The sequence below is a fragment of the Gigantopelta aegis genome, chromosome 6, assembly GCF_016097555.1.
Source record: "Gigantopelta aegis isolate Gae_Host chromosome 6, Gae_host_genome, whole genome shotgun sequence".
Taxonomy (NCBI): Eukaryota; Metazoa; Mollusca; class Gastropoda; order Neomphalida; family Peltospiridae; genus Gigantopelta; species Gigantopelta aegis.
Window position 1 is genome coordinate 78786929 of NC_054704.1, and position 24827 is coordinate 78811755.

The window sequence follows — 24827 nt, forward strand, 5'->3', positions numbered from 1 at the left end:
ACTAATATGTATTAAGAGTCATGATATTTATTGTCCATTGACCGGTCTCGGTGGCGTTGTGGCAGGCCAACGGTCTACAGGCTGGTAGGTACTGGGTTTGGATCCCAGTCGAGGCATGGGATTTTTAATCGAGATACCGACAAACCCTTGAGTGCTCCGCAAGGCTCAAGGTGTAAACCACTTGCAAGTGATCCATAACTGGTTCAGGCCATGGTTTGTGCTAGCCTGTGGGAAGCGCAAATAAAAGATCCCTTGCTTATTCGTAAAAAGAGTAGCCTATGTGACGACAGCGGGTTTCTCTAAAAACAGTGTCACCAATGGCCATTTATTTGACGTCCAATAGCCACAATAAGATAAAAAATCATGTATTAGCGAGTCATGATAAAACAAACTTTACTTGTCCATTGTGATGTTGCATATAAGCAATGCTTTACTTGCTACTAAACATAAGTATATTCAGTAGCCATGTTGCAGAAGTATGTTTCTTTTATCAGTAGACAAATTGGTTTGATTGTATTTGTAAATCATTGTACATGTCTCAAAATTAAAATAGAAAAACAAATGTATGTCTCAGAATGCCCTGGGTTTAACTTAGAGTCTGATTGGATTGGGATAATCAGCACGAGTAATTCATACTTATATTTTTTAGACCACTGAATGATATAGTACACAACTGTTAATTTGGTTTAAATACAAGCGACATAATTAAATATATATCAGGGGCATAGCTTGGGATTTTCAGGTGGTACGCAGACTTTCAGCGATAGAATGAAACATAGAGCAAACATATATTTACATCATTAGTGATTTCTGTAGAAATTTGGCACGGCATCGTAGCATCGTATATGGAAGCTAGGCCCCTGTATATATTGGGAATTTTCAGGAAAGGTCCTATTTTCAGACCCAGAGAACACCTGGATAAATCCCTGGAGTGGCTACCACTGTCTTGTCTGTTAATCTCTGGTGATCTGTCGGTCTGTGTGGAATTGATTATGTATCTCTCTGTCTGTCTCTCTGGACACAAAATCTGACATCGTTTGGGACCTCTGTTGAGAACTAGTCTTAAGACCATTACTCAGGTATTTAGATCTCATTCATTTGTGTACAACAGGTTGGTTTTTTTCCTCAGTACGGCTAGTTGTTTTTGTTTTTTGTGGACCATAATGTTACGAACAGCTGCAGACATGTAGGTATTCACAAATGCTTTTTACGTTATATTAATGTAATTGAAGCTCAACATTTCGGTGCTTTTGGGGTGAAATATTTTTAGGTCAACATGTTTGTACTTACATGTAATTCGGGCATGCTTATTTAGGGCATATTTATTTTGGGCACAGAAGTAATCTGGTGCAATCTAAAGCCCTTGTTACTTAACACATTAATATTCATCTTGCAGTTATATTAGTCTTCTTTAAATGTCAGCCATGAAACACAAAGCCCCACAAAAACAACATACCAGGGGCCTAATTCACAAAGGTCTCTTAGGCTCTGTTAGACAACAAAGCATCTTCTTTGCAAGTCTTTTAGCATTGTACTGTGAAGACCGGCCTCGGTGGCGTCGTGGCAGGCCATCGGTCTACAGGCTGGTAGGTACTGGGTTCGGATCCCAGTCGAGGCATGGGATTTTTAATCGAGATACCGACTCCAAACCCTGAGTGAGTGCTCCGCAAGGCTCAATGGGTAGGTGTAAACCACTTGCACCGACCAGTGATCCATAACTGGTTCAACAAAGGCCATGGTTTGTGCTATCCTGCCTGTGGGAAGCGCAAATAAAAGATCCCTTGCTGCCTGTCGTAAAAAGAGTAGCCTATGTGGCGACAGCGGGTTTCCTCTAAAAACAGTGTCAGAATGACCATATGTTTGACATCCAATAGCCGATGATAAGATAAAAAAATCAATGTGCTCTAGTGGTGTCGTTAAACAAAACAAACTTTACTTTACTTTGTACTAGGCATTAGGCCCCAGAATTGCAATTTAATCAAGTTACATTAAAAAAAAATATTACAGTAGCCAGTGAAATACACTGCTTGCCAATAGTTTCTGATAGGTCTGTTTTTGTTGTTTCTACACATAGCTTTGAATTGAAAATCATTTCATGTTACCTTTATAGTCCGTCCCATCCTCCTACAAAAATGTTTTTTTTTTATTTTTTTTTATAAATAATTTCAGTTTGGTTTGATGTAATAAGAAAAGTAAAAGTGTTTTAGAAATAACAAAAAAACCAACTATTTCTGTGTGCAATTTGGAAATAGTTGGCTCAGAAATAAATAACCTGTAGTATGAAAAAAGGTCTTCTCTGTGGGAAGGACTATAGGTGATAAACTAACTCAGTAACTGATAAACTGTTCACTCTGTACACAACCGTTATCAAATAGAGATTAATGCAATGTCTTTTTATCTAAGCAGATGGCAAAAGCATGTGACATCAAACTAGTAATTACAGTTGTTGGTAACTTTTTACCGGTATTTATAGTAAAATCTGTGTGACAGAACATTTTGTTCAGTATCGTGTTGCGATAGCTACATAATTTTAAAACATTAAATGATAGTTGCTAATCAATTTTCATTTGACTGGAAATATATGTATTGCTAAATCAACATTTTAAAAACAAAATTTTCTCTGTGTGATTTGTTTAATCATGTTTAAATATATTTTTTTACCATGTTATGTTATCTGTAAAACATTATATTGCGATTTGTTATGTTTATTATTATTTTTGGAATGTTTTAAATTTAATAGATTGTTAGCCTGTGTTGATTCACAAACTGGTATTTATTTGAGCTTCAGTGTTTACACATGTATCTATGTATGTATCTACTACAGTGTTAGCACTGAAAATTAACCAGTCTGTACTCTTTGTCATGTATGATTTCTGTTTTGAGTTGCGAACTGCTGTTTTCTATTTTTGTCTTCACTTGACAACGTTTGCTTTGAGCATCATTAACACAGTGGTGACGTGTCCATATAGCTAGAAATTTATCCCTTGATAACACCTGTGAAAATCCAGGTGTCACTGTAAAAAAAATCCTCCTTATTCCACCAGTACTGCTCATAATGGTCCTTGTGATAAGCATTTCCATTGCAACTCTACAACCCAAAAGTTATTTTATTTCCTGAACAGTTACAACTGTAAATGATTTAGCCATAGTAATTATTAGGATTTGCTTCATTTATTTGTGTCACATGACTGTTTGTCTTATCTATCAAAAGTTGCCATAATCAATCATCCCAGAACAAACTAAAAAGGGACCTGGACTTGCTGCTCTATTACCGTAAAATGGGGTAATAAGGGTACGATTTTGACACTTTTCTTATAAGTTATCAATACATCTAACTGTTGTGGGAGGAAGTCCTATGTCATTTTGTGACTACTTGGTCAGACTTCTCAATGGGTCATGCCATGTTCCAAAATCTAAACTCCAAGTATTTTTATTTATTTTTCTAATGACTGTCCCTTATTACCCCATGGGTGGGGTTATAAGGGATTGCCATTGGTTTTAGTTGATGTTCCTATTATAACTTCAATAGGGGTTATAAGGAACAAAGAGCATATTTAAAAAAAAACTTTAATAATGTTTCACAACAAAACAATAGAAAACAAGTAAATCAGAGCTCTAAATAAACCTGAGTAAGCCCGGCGGGGTCCTCCTTTTGGCACAAAATGAACTAATCACAGAAAAATAAAAATAATCTGTTCTCCAGATCTTGGATGGTTTAAAATACAACAGAAAATGTTTTAACAATAGTTTTTGTCATCTGAACAATTGTAACACATGTCATCAGTTTCTTTCTTTTGGGCAAAATGAAGCTTCAATTCCTTCACTTCCATAACACCCCTTTTCAATTCGTTCGGTTTTTCGATACTTTTGTTTCAAGTCCTCCATTGGATAGAATAAAATGCCAGTTGTTTTGGGCCACTTCCAATTCCCACCACTCTTCTCCATTGCTTTTATTGAGCATCTGTTATCCTTCATCAATGTTATTACACCTGGATATATCTCATTATCGTAAGTGAACAAGACATAGTCATCTTCTTGTACATTCAGACTCAAAGTCCACTATTAACAATATTCACAGCATTTAATATGTCTTCTTTTGAATGTTTTTTGCAAAGTTTTGCATCCAACTTTGGTTTATATGTGTGCGGCATACCGTCTCTTATTACCCCAAGTTGAAGCACTTTTTACCTGAAATTAAAAATGATAATTTTTTTATCACAATAAATACTCATATCCTTGTGATATTCTACATAAATGTATCTTATATGTTTCATTACTTCTAGCAATGGTGATTTCTTGTGTACTTCTTTTGGCTAATCCTCGGCAGATAAAGTTTTGACCAACATAATTGTTTTATGAAATTCTCACATTTTTTCAATCTACTCTCTCCCAACATACAAGCAATAATGAATAAACAACTTACCTTGTATTTTTCAACAACACATTAGTCTTCAATAAAAAAAATGTTGCTTTGCTTCTGTGTTTCAAAACAAAATGAAAATATGCAATGAAAGTTTTTTTCAAAAAATGTCCCATATTACCAGGCAGTCCCTTATTACCCCATTTTACGGTACTGACTGAATCTGGTATACCCCTGCCTCACCCACATACCCAGCCTCACCCACGACCTCTGCCTCACCCATGTCCCCTGCCTCGCCCATAACACCTGCCTCACCCACAACCTCTGTCTCACCCATGTCCCCTGCCTCACCCATGACACCTGCCTCGCCCATGACCTCTGCCTCGCCCATGACCTCTGCCTCGCCCATGACCTCTGCCATGCCCATGTCCCCCGCCTCGCCCACGCCCGCCATGCCCACTGACATGCATACTACTAAAATCACCTTCAGATTTACTGTCAGTTTCGTAATTGTTAACGCAGCCGACATTTACATCATCAATTTCATCATCACTTTCAGTTTCAAAGTTGCATTCATTGCTGGATGTGTCGTTATCGAGCTCACCTTCATTGTTGGACATTATTATTGGTACTTGGACTTGCTGCTCTCATCACTGACTGAATCTGGTATACCCCTGCCTCACCCACATTCCCTGCCTCGTCCATGACCCCTGCCTTGCCCACGACCCCTGCCTTGCCCACGGCCCCTGCCTTGCCCACGACCTCTGCATCGTCATGTCCCCTGCCTCGCCCTCGCCTGCCGCCATGCCCACGTACATGCACCATACTAAAATCAACTGTGCCAGAATCTTCATTTACGTCTTCAGATTTACTGTCACTTTCGTGATTGTTAATGCAGCCGACATTCACATCATCAGTTTCATCATCACTTTCAGTTTCAAAGTCGCTCTCATTGCCGTATGTGTCATTATCGAGCTCACCTTCATTGTCGGACATTATCAACTTTAGCGCTTCTTCAGTGCTGACATGCTGCAGTGGTGTCATTAAACAAAAGGTAAAAGCCGGGAAAGCGGCTTCTCAGGTATACGTTAAATGACGTCAAGCCAGAAAACCAACTTCTCGGATTCATCGGTTTAAACATTAAATTTTTCTGTTATATTTTTCAGGAAGGTGCAAATGCTGGTCCATATGGTGGTGCTGCTGACTTTTCGGCTATCAAAGAACTTGATTCTATCAGCAAAGAAATAGAAGATATTAAGAAGTAAGACTTGATTGTTTAATGTACCAAATGTAGTTGCATATAGCATACAATGTGAGAGGTAGTAGGATCAGTACCACTAGATGGACATAAAACCCCATGAAATGTGATGAAATATTTGTAAAGTATGTCAGTATTATAACTTATGCCTTATACCTAGGATCAGTATCATTAAGTATGATGATACATATCATACATGTATATCACGACCTACCCATATATCTACACCTCTACTAAATACTATATACATAGAGCACATGTGTAATTACGTTTTACCATTTATTTTCTACGGGACATTTCTGAGTTAATTATGCAGATACATGCATTTAAAAATTCTCATTGAGAGGGTCAGTCTTTTATAGACCGTCCCACAGGAAATGCCTTTTTTCATACTATGGAGTTTACTACAAATTATTTATTTCTGAGCCGATTGTTTTGTAATTTGCACACAAAATTAGTATATATTTTTATTTCCCAATCACTATTACTTTTCTTCTTACATCAAACCAAAGTGAAATTATTTATAAAAAACATTTTTGTAAAAGAGTGTTAATAGTAATCAAGTAATATGTCCAGTAACACTTCAGAAAACATTTTGTAAATTCATTTTAGTTCATATTTTCTCCATACTGCACACATAATTTAAGATAATAAAATGTCTTGTTTAGTCTTAAGGTATTACAGTTTCATCTGTGATTTGTTTTGTTTTTCCAGAGAGAAGATGCAGTTGGAACGGGACAAGCAGCAGCGTGAGGCGGACATCAAGATCCGTCAGGGTGAGGTGCAGATGTTGCAGAAGGAGCTGGACGCGATGACGGCCACGCTGCACCAGCTGGAGAACCAGAAGAAGGAAGCCCAGAAACGGCTCGACGAGCTAGACGATAAGGTTACAATCACACGCATAGTCACATACACGGAAAAGTGATATGACGAGCTCGACGATAAGGTTACAATCACACGCATAGTCACATACACACACGAGCTCGACGAAAAATGCATAACACACACATGGAAAACTGATATGACGAGCTAGACGACAAGGTTACAATCACACGCATAGTCACATACACGGAAAAGTGATACGACGAGCTCGACGACAAGGTTACAATCACATGCATAGTCACACACATGGAAAACTGATATGACGAGCTAGACGACAAGGTTACAATCACACACATAGTCACACACACTGAAAACTGATATGATGAGCTCGCCGACATGGTTACAATCACACACATAGTCACACACACACACACGGAAAACTGATACGACAAGCTTGACGACAAGGTTACAATCACACATATAGTCACACACACGGAAAACTGATACACGAGTTGGACGACAAGGTTACAAACACTCACATAGTCACACACACTGAAAACTGATACGACGAACTTGATGATAAGGTTACAATCACTCACATAGTCACACACATGGAAAACTGATACGGAGATCAAGACCCGTGCTTATAAAACTTAAAGTCTAGACCATAATAAAGTCCAGACTTTAACGTCATGGCAACGCCATTCAAATAGCATTACATTAAAGTCCAGACTTTATGAAATCTCAAATAACATCACATGCATACACTTTGTATAGCGTTGCCATGACGTTACTGTCTCAGACTCTATTAGAGTCTTGAGTCTAGACTCTAAACGTTTTATAAGCACCAAGCCAGAAACACCACCAGGCCCCGTGCTTATAAAACTAAATAAGTTAAAAAGTTTGTTTTGTTTGATGACACCATTAAAGCACACCAGCTGTTGGGTGTCAAACATTTGATAATTCTGACATATAGTCTTAAAGAGGAAACCCACTGCATTTTTACATTAGTAGCAAGGGATCTTTTATATGCACACTACCACAGACAGTATGGATGGTACATACCACAGTCTTTTATATACCAGTCATGGTGCACCGGCTGGAAGGAGAAATAACCCATTGGGGCCCACCAGCAGGAATTGATCCAAGACTAACTGTGCATCAGACGAGTGCTTTTACCACTGGGCTATGTCCCACCCTTATAAAACTAAAAGTCGGACTCAAGACTTTAATAGAGTCTGAGACTTTAATATCATGGCAACGCCATATGAATTATGTGTGTGATGACATTCGAGATTTGATTATAGACACTACAATTTGGTAAGCATGGAGCCAAATATTTCTTGAATTCTGGATGTTATTTATTAGTGCTACATGTACTTGAATACCATTCCTGTGCTTATTCTTTGTTGTCATGGGAACCCTGTCCAGTATGATTTTCATCACTGTTTCTATGAATCTGTTACTATGCTCTAGATCTCTAATAATTTTTGAATGTGATATTTTAAAAAGTTTCTAATGATTTCAGTGTTTTGTTTTTTTAGCATATTGTAAGTTTCACAAGCAGATTGGATGTGGCTGGGCCTTTTTTATTCAGGCCCGTAGCAGGGGGGGGTGGGGTGGCCGGGGGCCCAAGCACCCATTAATTTTGGCTTTTTTTTTTGGATAACCTTTACATCTCGACTGAATGTAAAAGTTGTAGCGAGACTAACGGATCGAGATTAACAGCGAGAGTTACAGTAACGGGCAAATAACCTTTGAATCATGCCCCCGGACCCACCAAATACCTTGTGCCTTCGGGGCTCGTTTAATTGGGCCCCCCAATAATGTCCACCATGCTATGGGCCTGCTTAGCCAAATGTTGTTGTTTTTAACCAAGGCCTTGATTGTTATATTAGAGAATTATGTATTCTGTATATTCAATATGTTTTGGTTTGTTTTACTTTTCAGAAAAAGAATTTGGAATCCAGTGTTAAAGAACTCCGAGAAAAGTGTGAAAAGGAACAAGCTGAAGTAATTAAATGCAAACTAATTAAATAAAGAAATAAAGAAATAGGAAATACAGATTTCTTGGAATTGAACATTTGAAAGAGTACACAGAAAATGTTGAGATAACCTTTTTAATTTTGCATTAATTTGTTATAACATTGTAATAGATTTTTTATATTTAATCTACAATAAAGAAATTGCTTGTGCATGCTACTTTTGAATGAAAATGAAGGTTAAAATCTAAAAATTAATTTTTATACGTAAGAAATTGATTAATTAACATAATAGCTAAAACAATATCACTCTTTTTATGTTTGCTATCCAGGGCTAGCTCAGGCATTCGCCAAATTTGCTAATTGTGAATTTCACAAACAATTGGCAAATTTTATTTTAATTTGGAGAAATAATTTTGTGAAATAATTGATATTTTGTTAGAAAATAACTGGGTTTGTGCAATTCTTGAAGTTTGGTAGATAATTTGGTTATATATTCTACTGACCCACAGCTAGCCCTGCTATCCCTGTCCATTGAAACCACTGGACATTGCACAATAAATGTTTTTGTATCTGATCTTCGTTACTGTTAATATTGTAACATATTTTAACAGTGGAGTTAGTGGTAGAAGAGACCGATAAGAATAATTCAAATATGTATCTAATAATTATATTAATTAACACACTGTATGGAATTCTCAAAGTGGGAAAGTTAAAACACTTAATTGTCTTTGTGACCAATTTACACCGAAATTGTAACAAAAGAGATAAAGTATATAAAAAGTTTTATTTTGATATTTCAGATTGATGCTATGAGGATGCAGCTGAGTAATCGGGCAAAGTCCGCTGAGGTATTTATATCACCATTTATCTATTTATTTATTTGTTTTAACAATGCACAGATGATTGTTTTATTAGTCCCCTACTGGTCCAAAGGGAAGGGACTATAGGTTTTGTCTCTGTACTTCTATCTTTCTGTCTGTCTGTCTGTCTGTCTGTCTGTCTGTCCATCTATCCCATATATAGTCTGAATGTTTTTTCCACATTGCCTTAAAATATTGTTCTAAAATTTTGTATATAGCTTTATCAAGTACTGTTACAGATTGCGTTTGATTTTCATGGCGATTTACCCATTTTTGGCAGAGTTATGGCCCTTAAACTTAGGAGATACGAAAATGTGTTGGTCCTGGTAGGAGACATGTATTGCTTTAGCAGTATTCTCAGAATACTTGTTTATCTGCAGATCATTATGGAAATTGTAAACCAAATGGCATAATTTCTAAACTCCATGAGATTAAATTTTATGAAAGCTAAAAACTGATCAATATTCCTTAACCTTTAGACTACTAGATTAATTTTTGACAAAAACCAAGTTGAGTGGGTACAAGTTTATAATTTTATTCACATATATTAACTGAAATGTTTTATAAATACATAAAATAAAGTTCATATTTGAATCTGTAAGTATTATTTTCATTGGTTTTTCTAATTTTTATATTTTAGATCAGTTAATATTGATTAAAATTAGCCAAAGAATCAAAAAAGTCGCGTTTACTAATGGGCATTTATGGTGGCCAGCTATCCAGTATTTATGTCCATTATTCCCTATAACAGTGGTTTTCTGACCAGATTTAAAAAAACTAAACAAACTATGATTCATATACAAATATTTGGTCATTTTCATTGTTGGTAAAACCATCAAATTTATTATCAAATCAGCTATTGATCCCTGAAAATGACTGTGACGTGCCGCCATTGTTGTCAAGCGAAAATAGTTGCCAAAAACCATGTTTTGAACAAAAAATTCCATGATATTTTCAGTTGAAAAAACATAAAGAAAAGACACTATCTTGTTTTAAGAAATCGAATTTCCTGTATTATGCATCCATTTCTGATGAGTACCGTGTGCAAAACGGTGAGAAATATGAATTGGGGAATGCACTGTATACAGTATGTCGACTGACGTGACGTCGGGCAAGATATCTCGCCTGCAGTAGTCAGAAGGTTAAACTGAATATGCCAGTTTATTTTCTAATCCTTAGTATTTGATGAAATAAATAGGTTTTTGTTGCCTCACCTTGACAAGAAAACATTAAGTTTTTATAATTTTTGTCCATTTCTACATGTATAAGTTCTAAATCAGTGAAAATTGATTTATAGATGCATGTGCATCTTAATGCAGGTTAAAGATTTCTTTTTAAAATTTAATTTAAAAGCAAAAAGGTTTAATTTGTTTTTAAAAATACATTGAGATGAATGTCTGTGGATGCAACTTATGAGCAGCTCTGATTATGCTTACGGCAGGTGAAACATTTAATTCCATGTCATTGTTGTGTTAATAAATGACTACTTTAAGGATCAAGAGGCAGAAATGAACTCTCTGTCGGAGGAACTGGGCAAGCTACGAGAAGAGGAATCCTCTTTAGAACAGAAGGTGGAAAGTGGTAAACAGCAGCTTGAGTTGCTGATCAAATCTCAGAGAGACGTCATGCTACAGGTAAACCAGGTGAGTTAACGAGGCAGCAGGTGAGGACCTGGCAGTAGCAGCCAGTTTGTCGTGGAGTCATATGATAAACCTGGTTTCGGTCTAGTGATTAGATAATAATAATTATTAGTGATTAGTTAATAATAAAATATATGCTAGATTTTCATCCAAATTGTTTTCAAAATGGGGCTTGGGTTGACAGTTCATTTTTTATTTTACATTTTCAAGACGTTGCAGGGCTCGAAATAGCAGCCTAAGAAAAGCAAAAAGCAGTCCATTTTTTAGACCTCGCAGGTGAAAACTAAATTTCACTGACTAAAACCATAAAAAAATTGCAGGTAATTTTTCAAGATAGAAATGTATGTACGATTATCTCATGTACCGTTTAGGTCGTTTGATTTTTCACACACTATCCCAAACCCTCCACTCACCCTGTGTTATCTTTATTTCCAGGAGGTCAGTTTTCTTTTGACCTGCTATTTTACTTCTTATTTCGAGCCCTGCAATGGAAATACAGCACATTTGGCCAATAAAATTAAAAAAATTATATTAAAAAATGGGGACAGAGGAGGATGAGAATCAAGGATTTATTTTTTGATTATGGTCTAGAGTTACTAATTAGCATGGTGTATGTTATGATCACGATCTTGTGTGTCTAGTCCCCTTGTCTAGATCCAGCCTCTGAGAAACCCAAAACTGGACCCAAGATAGACGTATTCATGGCATGTGAAAGTATAAACCCCTCTTTATCCTATAACTTACCCATGATATCCATGTCATAAACCCATGTGATAATTTTAGTATATTAACCCGGTTAATAATGGTTTGCAAATTTGCAAGGTCTCTAGGTAATGTGTTGCTGTGGATGGGTCATTTGTTTACAAGCCAACAAGACCTGTGTACCTGAGCGTAACGTTTTCAAAGCGTTAGTTAAAAGGTGACGAATCCTCTATATATATAATAGAACTGTTGATGCCGGCATACATCTTAAAGACTGGCAGCTTAACTACTGGTTAAGCTTCTAGTATTTAACATATAGACCCCACTGGTCATTGAAAAAACACTGTCCCATGTCTTCTTTTCTTTGAACAGTATAACTTTGTTTACCATGTAAACAACTAAGTTACTTATTAATATTATTTTTCACTTTGCACGATCATATTTTTAGATTTATTATTTATACAGGGGACAATGTTTCAAAATTGTAGGCAACCGGAAGACCTTTTCATTAATTTTATGTGTGATACTTATATAATTATTTCATAATTGAATGGAAATTGTATTTATGTAATGTAATCAGTTATTTCAAAATGTCATTACCATAAGGTTATCTTCTAAAATTTGTAACTTAATTTCAGAATGTGTATTGCTTAACTAAGTAACTGATTGACAGTTCATATAAATTTTATATTTTGTAACTGACTCACGAACATACAATGGTTTTCATGAAATATTGTGCCCTGATTTGTTTCTTCTGTTGTTTTCGTAGTCCATTTGTGTTGTTATTGTTTAGCAATGTTTCTTTTTCTGTAGACGAAAACTCGAACTCAGCATTTACGAGACCAGCACCGGGCACTAACTCAGAGCATAGCTGGATACTCTCCATCCCCTCAGCTGAATGGGGACTTTTCTTCAGATACCGATCAGTTTAGCTCCAGGGCCACTGTAAGAATGGATTCTGCATTTATTAGTCCCCTAATGGTCCAACCGGAGGGGACTCTAGGTTTCCAATCTCCGCCCGTCCTTATGTCTGTCTGTCTGTCTGTCTGTCATATAGTTTTTCGAATGTTTCTTTTTTCACGTTGCCTAAAGATATTGAGCTGAATTTTTTTTTTATAGTATTATGATGTACTGTTAACAGATCAACTGACTTTCGTGGCAATTTATCCATTTTTGGTAGTGAAAGCCCTTGAACTTGGAAGATAAGAAAATTTGTTTTCCTGGACTTTTTTCTCAATGCCTCAAGATATAGAGCTGAAAATTTGTGTTTAGCTTTATCATGTACTGTTACAGATAAAGTATTTTTTTGTGTGGCCAATTTACTCATTTTTCACCGAATTATGACCCTTGAACTTAGGAGATGTGAAAATTGTTGGGCCCTATGAATGCTTGTTTGAATGCATAAATTGTTATCAGTATTGCGATAAAGATGGAAATGGTCTTGCTTTCGTCATAACAGTTATCATAATAATATCGAAATAGTAATTTTTGGTTTATAGTTTTTGTTCAGCATTTTTAACTGTGTGCATAAGAAGTAAATAATAGGACTTATAAAAATTACGCTTCAAGAATAAGTAGCCAGACACTTGTGTGGGGCTAAGCCTATTTCTAACCCTTTTGCATGGTGTTGTGACATTTGTGTTTAATATTTATGAAGTAAAAAGTAAAAACAAAAGATATAGGTATTACTTTTCTGACTGCAGCGGCCAATGCATCAACTTTTGTCAAATTTTGTGTTTAGATCCATTTCTCACAAACTATGAGTCCTAGATCAATGAAACTTGGTTTATAGTTGTATTTATGGATGTTCAGGGTGGGGGGAATGAATTTTTAACGACACCCCAGCACAAAAATACACTTTGGCTATTGGGTGTGGGGGGGGGGGGGGTCATAGCCCAGTGGTATTCACGGTCGGTCTAGGATCAGTCCCTGTCAGTCTAGGATCAGTCCCTGTCAGTCTAGGATCAGTCCCTGTCAGTCTAGGATCAGTCCCTGTCAGTCTAGGATCAGTCCCTGTCAGTAGTCTTTATGGGCTATATCTCGTTCCAGCCAGTGCACCATAACTGGTATATCATAGGCCGTGGTATGTACTATCCTGTCTGTGGGATGGTGCATATAAAAAATACCTGGCTGCATTAGGACAAATTTAGTGGGTTTCTCTTATGACTACGTGTCAGAATTACCAAATGTTGGCAGCCATTATTTCAATTGTGAAACATCCTCTCTTTAATGTATCTAAATTGGACATAGATGAGTATTTGGTTTGTGTTTTTCTTAATGGCTGAACTTCTAGTACGACATTAAAATCTTAGATTTTGAGCGATAATTTTGATATGTGTATATGAAGACCTGATTGTCTGTTCATTTGAGTGGCCGTCATGGACAGGTTAAGCTGTACATGAAAATGAAGCTATCACAGTGGTCTCACATACTGTTTATTTAAAGGTCATGTTCATGGTAGATGCCTTTACTGATCATATAGCCATTGGCTGTGGGACTGGCAGGTGCTAGGTTCAAACCCTAGTACAGGCTGGACAACTGTAGCCGAATTTCAATTTTTAGTTGATCTAACAGAATATAACCAAACTGAAGCTTTTTCAAGAATTGCATTTTATTTGACTTTTTAATTAGTGTTTTGCAATTTAGTAACTAAATATATTTCTGAAAATAATTTCTTTGATTATTGGAATGATAAATGCATGGCATGGTAATGGTAGTATTTTATACAGAGTTGTAATGTGGAATTGAATGTCAGTAGTGTTGAACTGACTGCCAGTAACACTTTCAACTTGAGGGTTTTGTTTGCAGTCATTTCTTGCTGTTATTATTTGTGTGATTCCATTTTTTTTCTGTCAGTATCATTACATCTGACTTGGGTTTATTTTGAAATTGAAACATGATTAACCAAATAAATATTTAAACAATATTTATTAACTTTTGTATTAATGTTGGAGATTGACCAACAGGCAATGCCTCTATTAATGCCTACATTTTACCATTACAAATTTTAAATGGCAGACAAAATAATAAAATGGGTTAAAACCATCAAGTAGACAGATAGATGAGAAATGAAGATTGTAGGTAAGAGTGAATAAGAGAGAGAGAGAGAGAGACAGAGAGACAGAAAGAAACAGACTGACAGACAGACACAGAGAGACAGACAGACTGATGTGAGAGAGAGTTGGAGACAGACACGTTAATGTTTCTTAATGCTTCCACATGTTGCGTACCGTGGATGACATATTAGTTTGTACCTTCAGGCTGGAAGTAGCCCAGTGAGCAACGTCAGTGGCTTGAGCGGGGCGTCTGTCCTCGACGACTTCAAGGAGGACCCCTTCAAAGGGAAGGATCCGTTCAGCAATATGGGGGAGAATTTCTCACAGGCTGATCCATTCCAGAATGAAGACCCTTTTAAAGACAGTATGTTTTGGTTTTTATCAATTGATTCCTTGCTTGTACTCGAGAAATAAATGATCTTTCACTTAAGCATCAGAGATGAATTTTCACAGGCCAATCCATTCCAGAATGAAAACCCTTTCAAAGACAGTATGTTTTGTTTTTTAATCAGTGGATTCCATGATTGTACTAAAGAATTTAATTTTTCACTTAGTATGAGGGGTCATTCACAGTTAACTTTTTCTAAATGTGTGCAAGGACCTACTGAAAATGGACTAATAATTTCCATGCAGAATTAGGATAGTCAAAGACACTTTCCATTTTGTCTGAAACTAGCAACTTAACATCATCATTTTTTTTTTACCGCTGCTGTGACGTTGGGTTTTACAAATTAATGAATTGTCAACTACTGACAAAATTGAAAATTAAAGACTTGGACCATTTTGTTCAGTATCACGTTGATATTCGCTATGCAAGTTTCAGAGATTGCTACACAATTTTAAAACATTAAACAGTAGTTGCTAATCAATTTTTAATTGACTAGAAATATCGTTAATGAAGATTTTGAAAACAAAATGTTCCCTGAAAGAGTTGAACTCTATAAGCCGATAGGCCTCTTGTTTATTGAAATATATTGATCATTTTGATTCTGTTACAGGCGACCCATTTAAATCTTCTGATGGTTTCTCTGCGGATCCATTTGCTGCTGAAGATCCTTTTAAAGATGCTTTTGGGACATCAGCAGTAGGCAATAAAGTGAAGAGAACACATTTTTACTGAACTTAGAGAAAGTCTTGGTCATATAGTAAATGATCAGCAAGTTTTCCATTTAAACACTCTTTTCTGTCATAACTATATGACTGACAAAAAAATATTGTTCTATTGTATTTCAACCGTGGTTTAGTGATCTATCATTGCGATTACAATCGAAATAAATCATGATAGACACTGGTAAAAAATGTTTATAAGAGGAACAGACTTACATTATTGAAAAGTTGTTGTTACAATGAGTTAACATACTATATGCTTGAAAGTTTACATAAACCTCGGCCTGTATCAGGAATTTTTCTTTATTTTGTTTGAAGCATTCATTAAAATAAGACCGGTCTCGACGGCGTCGTGGTTAGGCCATTGGTCTACAGGCTGGTAGGTACTGGGTTCGGATCCCAGTTGAGGCATGGGATTTTTAATCCAAATACCGACTCCAAACCCTGAGTGAGTGCTCCGCTAGGCTCAATGGGTAGGTGTAAACCACTTGCACTGACCAGTGATCCATAACTGGTTCAACAAAGGCCATGGTTTGTGCTATCCTGCCTGTGGGAAGTGCAAATAAAAGATCCCTTGTTGCTAATCGGAAAGAGTAGCCCATGTAGTGTCGACAGCGGGTTTCCTCTCAAACTCTTTGTGGTCCTTAACCATATGTCTGACGCCATATAACCGTAAATAAAATGTGTTGAGTGCATCGTTAAATAAAACATTTCTTTCTTTCATTAAAATAATGTTAAATCTGTTGTAAATAATATATTATGATATGCATTGTCATACAGGGAACCCGTATCGCGATATATATCACAATACGAAAATTTGCATAATACCCATTCCTATTATTGTGATACTTGGTCTAGATAGTGAACGAAGAAACCTGTTGTCACCACTTACAAATACATGGTCTAGATAGTGAACGAAGAAACCTGTTGTCACCACTTCAAATACATGTACCAGCAAGATATTTTTTTCTGAACATTTCCACATACATACCATAGCCTTTGATTTGTGCTGATTGGGTTGATGAATAGCCCCGTCAGAGTGATCAGTCTGAGGCAAGCACTCGACCACCCAGCCAAATGCAAACCTTCGCATTTCACAGTAACGATCGTTTCCGGTACCGTGTCGGTAAAATCACAGAACTGAAATTTCGTTTCCCACGATTATTACAATGAATATTGAGTACAACTATTAAACGAAAATAATATAAACAGTTTCTGAAGGGTTTCCATGATCACAAAGCACGGAACCAAGAAAGTGTTTCCCATGAAGTTTGAAATCCTATGGCTTGTAATTGTTTCTAAAAGCTAATTGTTACAATGGATGTTGAGTGTGTTTGAGATTTATACATACTCAACAGATTTAATTAAGGGACACTGGAAGGGCCAGCAAACCTTTTAATAATTCTTTGCTAGTGGCATTATTTTAGACGTATTTTTTGCTGATATTAATGATTTAAAAAATATATATGTGTGTATATATTTTTTATTTGTTTAGCCTGATCCATTTGGAAACCAAGATCCATTTGCAAATGCTTTTTCATCAACTGCTGGTTCTGATAAAAAGTCTGGTGACGGCTTTGATGCCTTCGGTTTTTCAAGTACAAAAGAGGTATTGTAACATCAAAAAAGATAGTTTCTAATCTGTACTAATATTTAAAAAGAGACTGTGATTAACATCCGGTTTACAGAGGGTGCAGTTTTGAGCAGTTTCACTATACATATTTATATGTTTACTTTGGCAAAGACATAATTCTGACCTTTCATGGTCTGAAGATGTAATGATTTTAATTCTGCTTAAAACATAATGATTAGCGACACAGTGAGACACAAATTGTCCCCAAGCGAGAAGTATAGAAATACAAATGAATGAATGAATGAATGAATGAATGACTCGAGCACAAAAATACACATAGCTATTGGGTGTCAGAAAAGGTAAGCACATGGAAACATTTGCCAATGTGTAAGATTAAAATCTGTCAATTTTAAATGCAATTTTTGTTCATGAAATAATTAAATCTGAAAGTGCACATGAAAGATTCCTTGTTTCTAATGGAAAAAACATAACAGGTTTCCTCTTAATACTGTTTGTCAGAATTGTTGATATCCAGTAGCTGATGATTATGATTAATTAATAGCTGTGCTCTAGTTGTGTCATTAAACAAAACAAAGTTTATTTTACTTTTATTTTCATTTAGAAAACTGGAGACAATTTTTTCGCCGGTGATCCATTTGCTCCGAAGCCTTCAACAATGTCCGAGTCTCCCAAACCAGCTCTTCCGCCGAAACAAAAACGTCAGCCTCCCCCTCGACCGGCCCCTCCCAAGTCAAAGAGTCCGGCCAATGTAGGGGGTGGGCCAAAACCAAAGGTAGACCCCTTTTGGGGTTTGGGCAACGATCCTTTTGCAGGGAAAGACACTTCAGGGGATTCAGGTGGAGATCCGTTTGCCAATTTTGCAGATTTCAGCCCTGGAAAAGTAAGTAGTGTTTTGTGATGGTCGAAAGGTAATGTGGTTTCAATAAGAGATTTAGCCACAGATTAGCTGTTGGGATCAGCAGACCGGTTTAGTTGAATGTGTGTTTGTGTGTGGGGGAGCAGGGTGAAAGAATGGAATGATGATGGTGAGAGGTCAGGTTATGCTTTTATAAAAAGGGAAGAAGCTTAGTTTATTTTCAGTCAGTATCAAAATTTATTATCCTATAAATTACCCATGATATCCATGTGATACCCATGTACTAATTTAGTGTAGTAATCCGTGGAGTAATGGTAAAGTTAATAATATGGGTCATTTGTTTAAAAGCCAACAAGATCTGTATACCTGAGCGTAACATTTTCATAAGATTTAGTTAAAATGTGTGACGTCAGACTAATTTGTGGGTGACGTGATGTCAAACTACATTTGTCGTAATTGAGATGAGATCGTATTACCAATGGAGGTGGCTTTAGAACTGTGATTGACTAAATATTGAATTAAACTGTTATTTTGGAAGTGTTGTAGGATAAATGGAATTTGATACACATGTTCTTTAATATGAAAAATATCAACCTCATCTAGTTAATCTGAAACATAGACTTGGTTCATGACGGTTATAATTTACCATATTAAAAACCACTTGTGACGAATTCTCTGTATATTATACTGCAGTAGTGCATCAACCATAAAAATATAGTTGTAACATAATAATGTTCAATGTATATAACATTTTTCTTTTTACATTTATGATCATAATGTTACCGGTATGATACCTTTGCTAATGTAGAAAAGTAAAATTCAGATGGAATCAGAATGTATAATGTATTTTTTATTGGCAAGTGTTGCTTAGAGAAAACTTGAAACATGCTACCAGGATTCATAGGATAACAATTAAATGTATGTATTTCTGAGGATTTAAACAAATACATTGTCTAATGTTTTCACTGTCATTTTAGAGAGAATTTTTTTTTTATTGTTTTATATAGGGTATGAACATTACAGACTTTAAAATTCATTAGTGGTGTCTTTGGGTTCTTGTTTCTTACATCTTTTGATTTTGAAAATGTAGAGTAAGATAATGAATTCCTTGCAGTTCTGGTCTTAGTTAACTGAACTGTAAAGTCCGAGCATATTCATATAACATTATTACCCGAGTGAAATCGGATAACACTTGTCCACACTGCCTTGTATCTATGAGTGGATCTGACTTGAGCCTTTTCATGTTCTGGTGATTGTTTATCATGAATATTTACTCTAAAACTCTATATTCCTTAAACTGATGGCATTAATTTCATTTCGTTTATACTACTCCAATTACAGTTCAAGCATGCTGTCATGGTCACACACCTTTGCTATCTGAACTGTCTGTTCAGCAGGACAGTGGGTTAGTGTTTAGTAAGAGAGAAGTTGGTGTAGTGGCCTTACACCAACCCACTGAGTGGTTAAACTCGCTCTATGTAGGAGCCTGTAGCAGGATGCAAACCCAGTACCAACCAGCCTTATAGTTAACTCTGATGGCTTATCCACTACACCACCGAGGCCAGTAGCTGATAGCAGCTTTATACCAGTGTTGTTTTTATTGGTCAAATTGAAGATCATTAATATTGGTTTTGGTCAGATCTACTTTACAGCTCAGAAAGTTCAAAATATTTAGTAAACCCCCCCAAAAAACCCCAATAACAATACAAACAAACAAAAAACACCCAGTCTTGACAAAGGGGCATTTGCATTTATTTCAGTTTGGATATTTTGGTTTTAGGAGTAGACCCTAGTTTATTTGCACTGGTGGTGGAGGGTCTGTAGTTTATGTTGTCCAAATTCTGCTTTGTTTTGTACTATCTGGTAACTGGATATACATTTTGTTTTACTTTATCATACAGTGATAATATCAGAATCTAGATGTATTTAATAATTAATTCTAAAACAGCTGATATTTTCACTAATTCATTTTAATTGTGAAACCGTCATTTTATGTTGGGAAGGAATGCAACAAGATGTTCACCAAGTCCAGTCTCTGTGTAATTTTGATGTTGTAATCTCAAAACATTCATTTTCATCAGTGTCATATCTTCCATTTATAATATGTTTTCATATTTCTTAATGAAATGCATAAATATTTATTCAAAATTATTATTTATCACTGAATTAAAATTGTTTTCATATGAAAAATTAGTGTCGACTTGTTGGTCAACCCTGAAAATAGCCTAGTAATTAATTACTAAGTATTCTAATTCAATCTGCGTATGATAAGACATGCGATTTAAAGCAGCATTAATGTCCGCAAATGGTCAAATACAACATATTTATCCTCAAATTGACAACATAAGATTTAACAACTATAAACAGTTGTGCTGCTGTCCGAATCAGATGAGTGTGCACCAATTTTGAAATGAGGATAAGCAATTAAAAGTCCCAGGTTAAAACTCTGCCATTGTAGAGGGAGTAATAGTCTGATCATAATGCTATAGATTCACCCAAATACTGCAAACACATGACATTTATTAGTCCCTTTCCGGTTAAATTACAAGGACTATAGGTATTGTTTCTCTGTTTCTCTGTCTGTCTGTCTGTCTGTCTGTCTGTCTGTCTGTCTGTCCATCCGTCCGTCCGTCCATCTGTGTGTATGGCCGTCTGTTCCACAATGTCTCAGGATACTCAGCTGAAATTTTGTGTTTAGCTTTATTTTTTTCAAGTTACAGATCATGTTTACTAATTTCTGACAAAGTTATGGCCCTTCAACTTAGGAGATATGAAAATTTATTGAGCCCAGTATGGGACATGTAATCCTTCAGCAATACTCTCAGAATTATTCTCTCTTTTTTAAGAAGAAAAAAAAAAAATTAGTTCCTGTAAGCACTGTTAATTTGTTAAATTTATTTTTCAGAGGTTTATATGGTTTTTAAATATATAAAAAATACTTTATGCTTTAGTAATAGTTAAATAAAGACATTCAGTAGAAGCAGGACCATCAAGGATGGAACCGGATCATTGTTTTAGACACAATTGTATGTCACTTAAAATTCACACAACAGCTATTGTATAATACAAATGTAGTTATGATAATGCAGTACAGTACTAACAGTCTAGTAGTTACTGTCACTTCTAATCCACTGTCTTGTTGTTTTTGCATCCAGTTTGAAGATGACAAATCGGCGTGGGGCTCGGCAAAATGATCTGCACCTGTCTCTGTCTTTCACCTCTCAGCACAGCTTACAGCATAGCCACCGATAGGATTAACTTCTGTCCTTGTTTGCCAAACAGAAACATCTCGCAGTTATTCTTACTGGCGCCGTTTCGTAGTGCAATGCCAAATGCTAGGTCACAGTATCGACATGCTAGTATATGTGATAGATGTAGAATCAAAACTTATTTATATGAAGTGAATTTTCAAGTATATTATAATTACACCTTTTAATAGTAAATTTATTTAAAGCCAAGATATTCTTTTTCTCTTTTTTAATTTTTTTGTAGCCTATTTTAAAATTTAAAATAATTTTTTGCTTATTTCATATATATTTTTTTACTTCTGTTATTGTTATTTTTTGGGTGATTCTTTTATGTTTAGTAGGTGTTATGATTAATTATGTAATCAGTTGGGTTGTCTATATGCATTGTTTCTTTAAATATGCGACTACCATCAATGGCATTATGGTGTATGTTGTATGTGCTCTATATACGGGTTGTGTCATCTGTTGACATATTAATTTAATTACATAAACCGCATGCATATATATCACTCCTATCTTAGAATGTATTCACAGAATGCAGCCGATGATTATTTTGCTCATCCCAATATCATAAGTCATGCACAGGAAGCTAATCGTTATGGACCTCATGGGCAGAACTAGGGGGTGGGGGTGTTGCAGAATTGTGCACGTACCCAGGTTTTTTCGAGTTACTGCATCCTCACATTACATGTTTTGTATTGTGTCTCTTGCTTGAGTAAGGAAGCAGCTTGAAAACATTATCTACCTGCATCCTTTTGAAACATCCTGTATGAGCCCTCGGTCCTGGTTGTGATATCCCTGCTGAAGAATGGCAGTGTACTAAAGTGATTGTTGCTGGTTTTTCATATTCTTTAGTGACATTATTTGTGCATTGTTAAGTCATAGCACCTACATGTTTTAATAATATCTCACTGAAATCATAAAATAAATATTAGCTTATTTGGTCACGTGCAGTAGAGCATGCTATTATAATTAACTCCCCTTACTACCAACTAATATCAGAGTTATCTTTCTTTCCTTGCTTTTCCATTTGATTGACATATTATGCAGGGTATAAGCTGTTATTCACCAAATCACAAAATGTAAATTAAAGTTCGATTTGGCAAACATATTTCATTACTAAATTGGTGAATATCAGTTAATTTGAGTCTATTCTGTTTCATTTGACTAACCAAATTTGCCAAATTGCTAATATTTTAGGTGGCAGAGTTCCGGCTTATACCCCAACTCAGTTACTGTTTCTTATGGAAGCCTTGCCCTTGTTTGCTTGCACATCCTGTTCATTTCTTTTATATTAAAGCATGGACACTGGTTTTTCATATATCACTGCATGGTAATACATTATATTGATTTTATTTATTGTGTTTGATCTGCTGTGCATAAGCATGCATTATTATTATGTTTGTTTATTATATTTGGGTTTAGTTTTCTGCTGAGGATGCATGGGAGAATGAGACGGCAGAGAACCGGACGATACAAATAAAAGGACCGCCCCCAATGGCAGTGGGTGGCACGATGTCGCTCGACAAAACGGGACGTGAAGATAATTCTGAGACGGATGTGTGAATGATGATGATGATGATGATGGGTGATAATGTAGAGAATGAAAGAAGTGTGTTTGGTCAGTATTATGTGTATTAATCTATTGATATGTGTCTGCTAGATGTGCTGGTGAGTTTATTGTTGTGCCAGATTTTACACACGATTTATGCTAGTTGCTGGTAGGAGACACAGTAATTCCACTGATGTGAAGCCATTATTTATAGACTGTTTTTCAGAGACATTTTTCAGGGTTTAAATTTTTGTAGTAAGTTCCAAGACTCACACTAGAAAGAATTTTAGTTTAGCCAATTTTCAGACATGTAGAGTATTTCCTTGAAAATTATTCAATATATTTTATTAGCCACTTTATTACAAACATTAGCAAATGGCTAATTTGGCAATGCATAGGGTAAGTCCTGAAGTTGAAATGTCAATAACATGACAAGACAAGACTATATTTCATTTATTCAGACAACATATGAATATCGGTAATACAAATATTAGGAGAAGAGTAAAGTTAAATTATGTCAGCTACATGGATTAATAAAATAGAAAGAAACAAAAAACGTAAATTTTTATTTCCAGCATTGATTATTTTGTTCATTGGTATTGTAAAGATAGGTTTGAAAATAAATATCTGTGAGCAAGTAATATTTATACAATTGTTAATTATTACATTAAAATATTAATAATGGAATGATAGAGCGTGATGTACCAGGAATATATTGCATGCCAGCATGTAAACTCTTGCATGTAATTACTAACTTAAATTTGAATGGAATTTGCATTGTTAAAATTTTATTCAATATAATAATTAAATCATGCTTAAGAAGAATCGATAACTAACACTAAATATGCCCTTTATGCATGATTTGGAAATATGGAACCTGCATCTATATGGAACTGCATGTGTGGATTAAAAGTATTAACATGCATTACTATGTAAAGCATTTTAAAAAATATAGTTTCTGTGTTTGTACATGTATGGTGAAAAATATATAACTGAGCTATCCCAGAAATGGCTAAAATGTAAATATGACTTGTTTTTACATTGGAATATTTTGTTGAATTAACAAGAACCTGACAAAACCAAACTTCACCGATGAGGAAAAGACAAGTAGACATAATTTTTTTATATATATATACATAAGGAGATTTTGCACTGTAGCACAATATTAAATGATGTGTAATATTAAATAGACTTAAATACCGTATTGTTCCTATTTGTAGCGCCCGGGCGCGATGCAAAACACAAAGGGGGCGTGCTAATTAGAGTACTAGAACACGTTTCGTAATGCGTGTGAAAAATCCTCGTATCAAACTGTCAATGCGTCTGGCTCGCTGAGACATCAAAAGCTTTGCCGCCGAGTCACTCCACCAGTGACGTTTTCTTGTTGAAATGACATAGCGTACCATACATCGTCAGCTGATTTATCGAAATACATGGTACTGTGCACGTAGGCATATAGGGCCTGCGGAGTGTATTTGAAAGTGGGGTGGGGGAGGAGTGTGTGATTGAGACCCCTCATACTCGCCCACTTCATTTTGTCACCCAGTTAAAGTTATCATTTACCTGTTTTTTAAATGGTGTTACGGTGTCTGTGTAAATACCTACCGGTATGTTTGTACTTCCGGTTTTGAACAGTGTTAACGGAGTGTCGTGTGTACATTCTGCGTGGACTGGCCTCGGTGGCGTCGTGGTAGGCCATCGGTCTACAGGCTGGTAGGTACTGGGTTCGGATCCCAGTCGAGGCATGGGATTTTAAAATCAGATACCGACTTCAAACCCTGAGTGAG

The 24827-nt window shown here is 35.8% G+C and overlaps 1 protein-coding gene across 2 annotated transcripts in view; it reads left to right on the plus strand.

Annotated features, from left to right (window-relative positions):
• The window catches only part of LOC121375733 (epidermal growth factor receptor substrate 15-like 1), a 49933-nt gene extending 25106 nt beyond the window's left edge, over positions 1-24827 (plus strand). The window contains exons 11-21 of one of the 2 annotated variants that reach the window (XM_041503337.1): positions 5527-5621; positions 6333-6504; positions 8391-8453; positions 9226-9273; positions 10779-10928; positions 12441-12572; positions 14888-15047; positions 15682-15779; positions 17286-17399; positions 17986-18264; positions 22914-24827. In XM_041503337.1, coding sequence (XP_041359271.1) covers positions 5527-5621; positions 6333-6504; positions 8391-8453; positions 9226-9273; positions 10779-10928; positions 12441-12572; positions 14888-15047; positions 15682-15779; positions 17286-17399; positions 17986-18264; positions 22914-23054 — 1452 coding nt within the window. In that variant the 3' untranslated portion in view covers positions 23055-24827. Of the gene's footprint in view, positions 1-5526; positions 5622-6332; positions 6505-8390; positions 8454-9225; positions 9274-10778; positions 10929-12440; positions 12573-14887; positions 15048-15681; positions 15780-17285; positions 17400-17985; positions 18265-21395; positions 22245-22913 lie in introns of those variants that run through there. The other variant, XM_041503338.1, reaches the window with a different exon arrangement.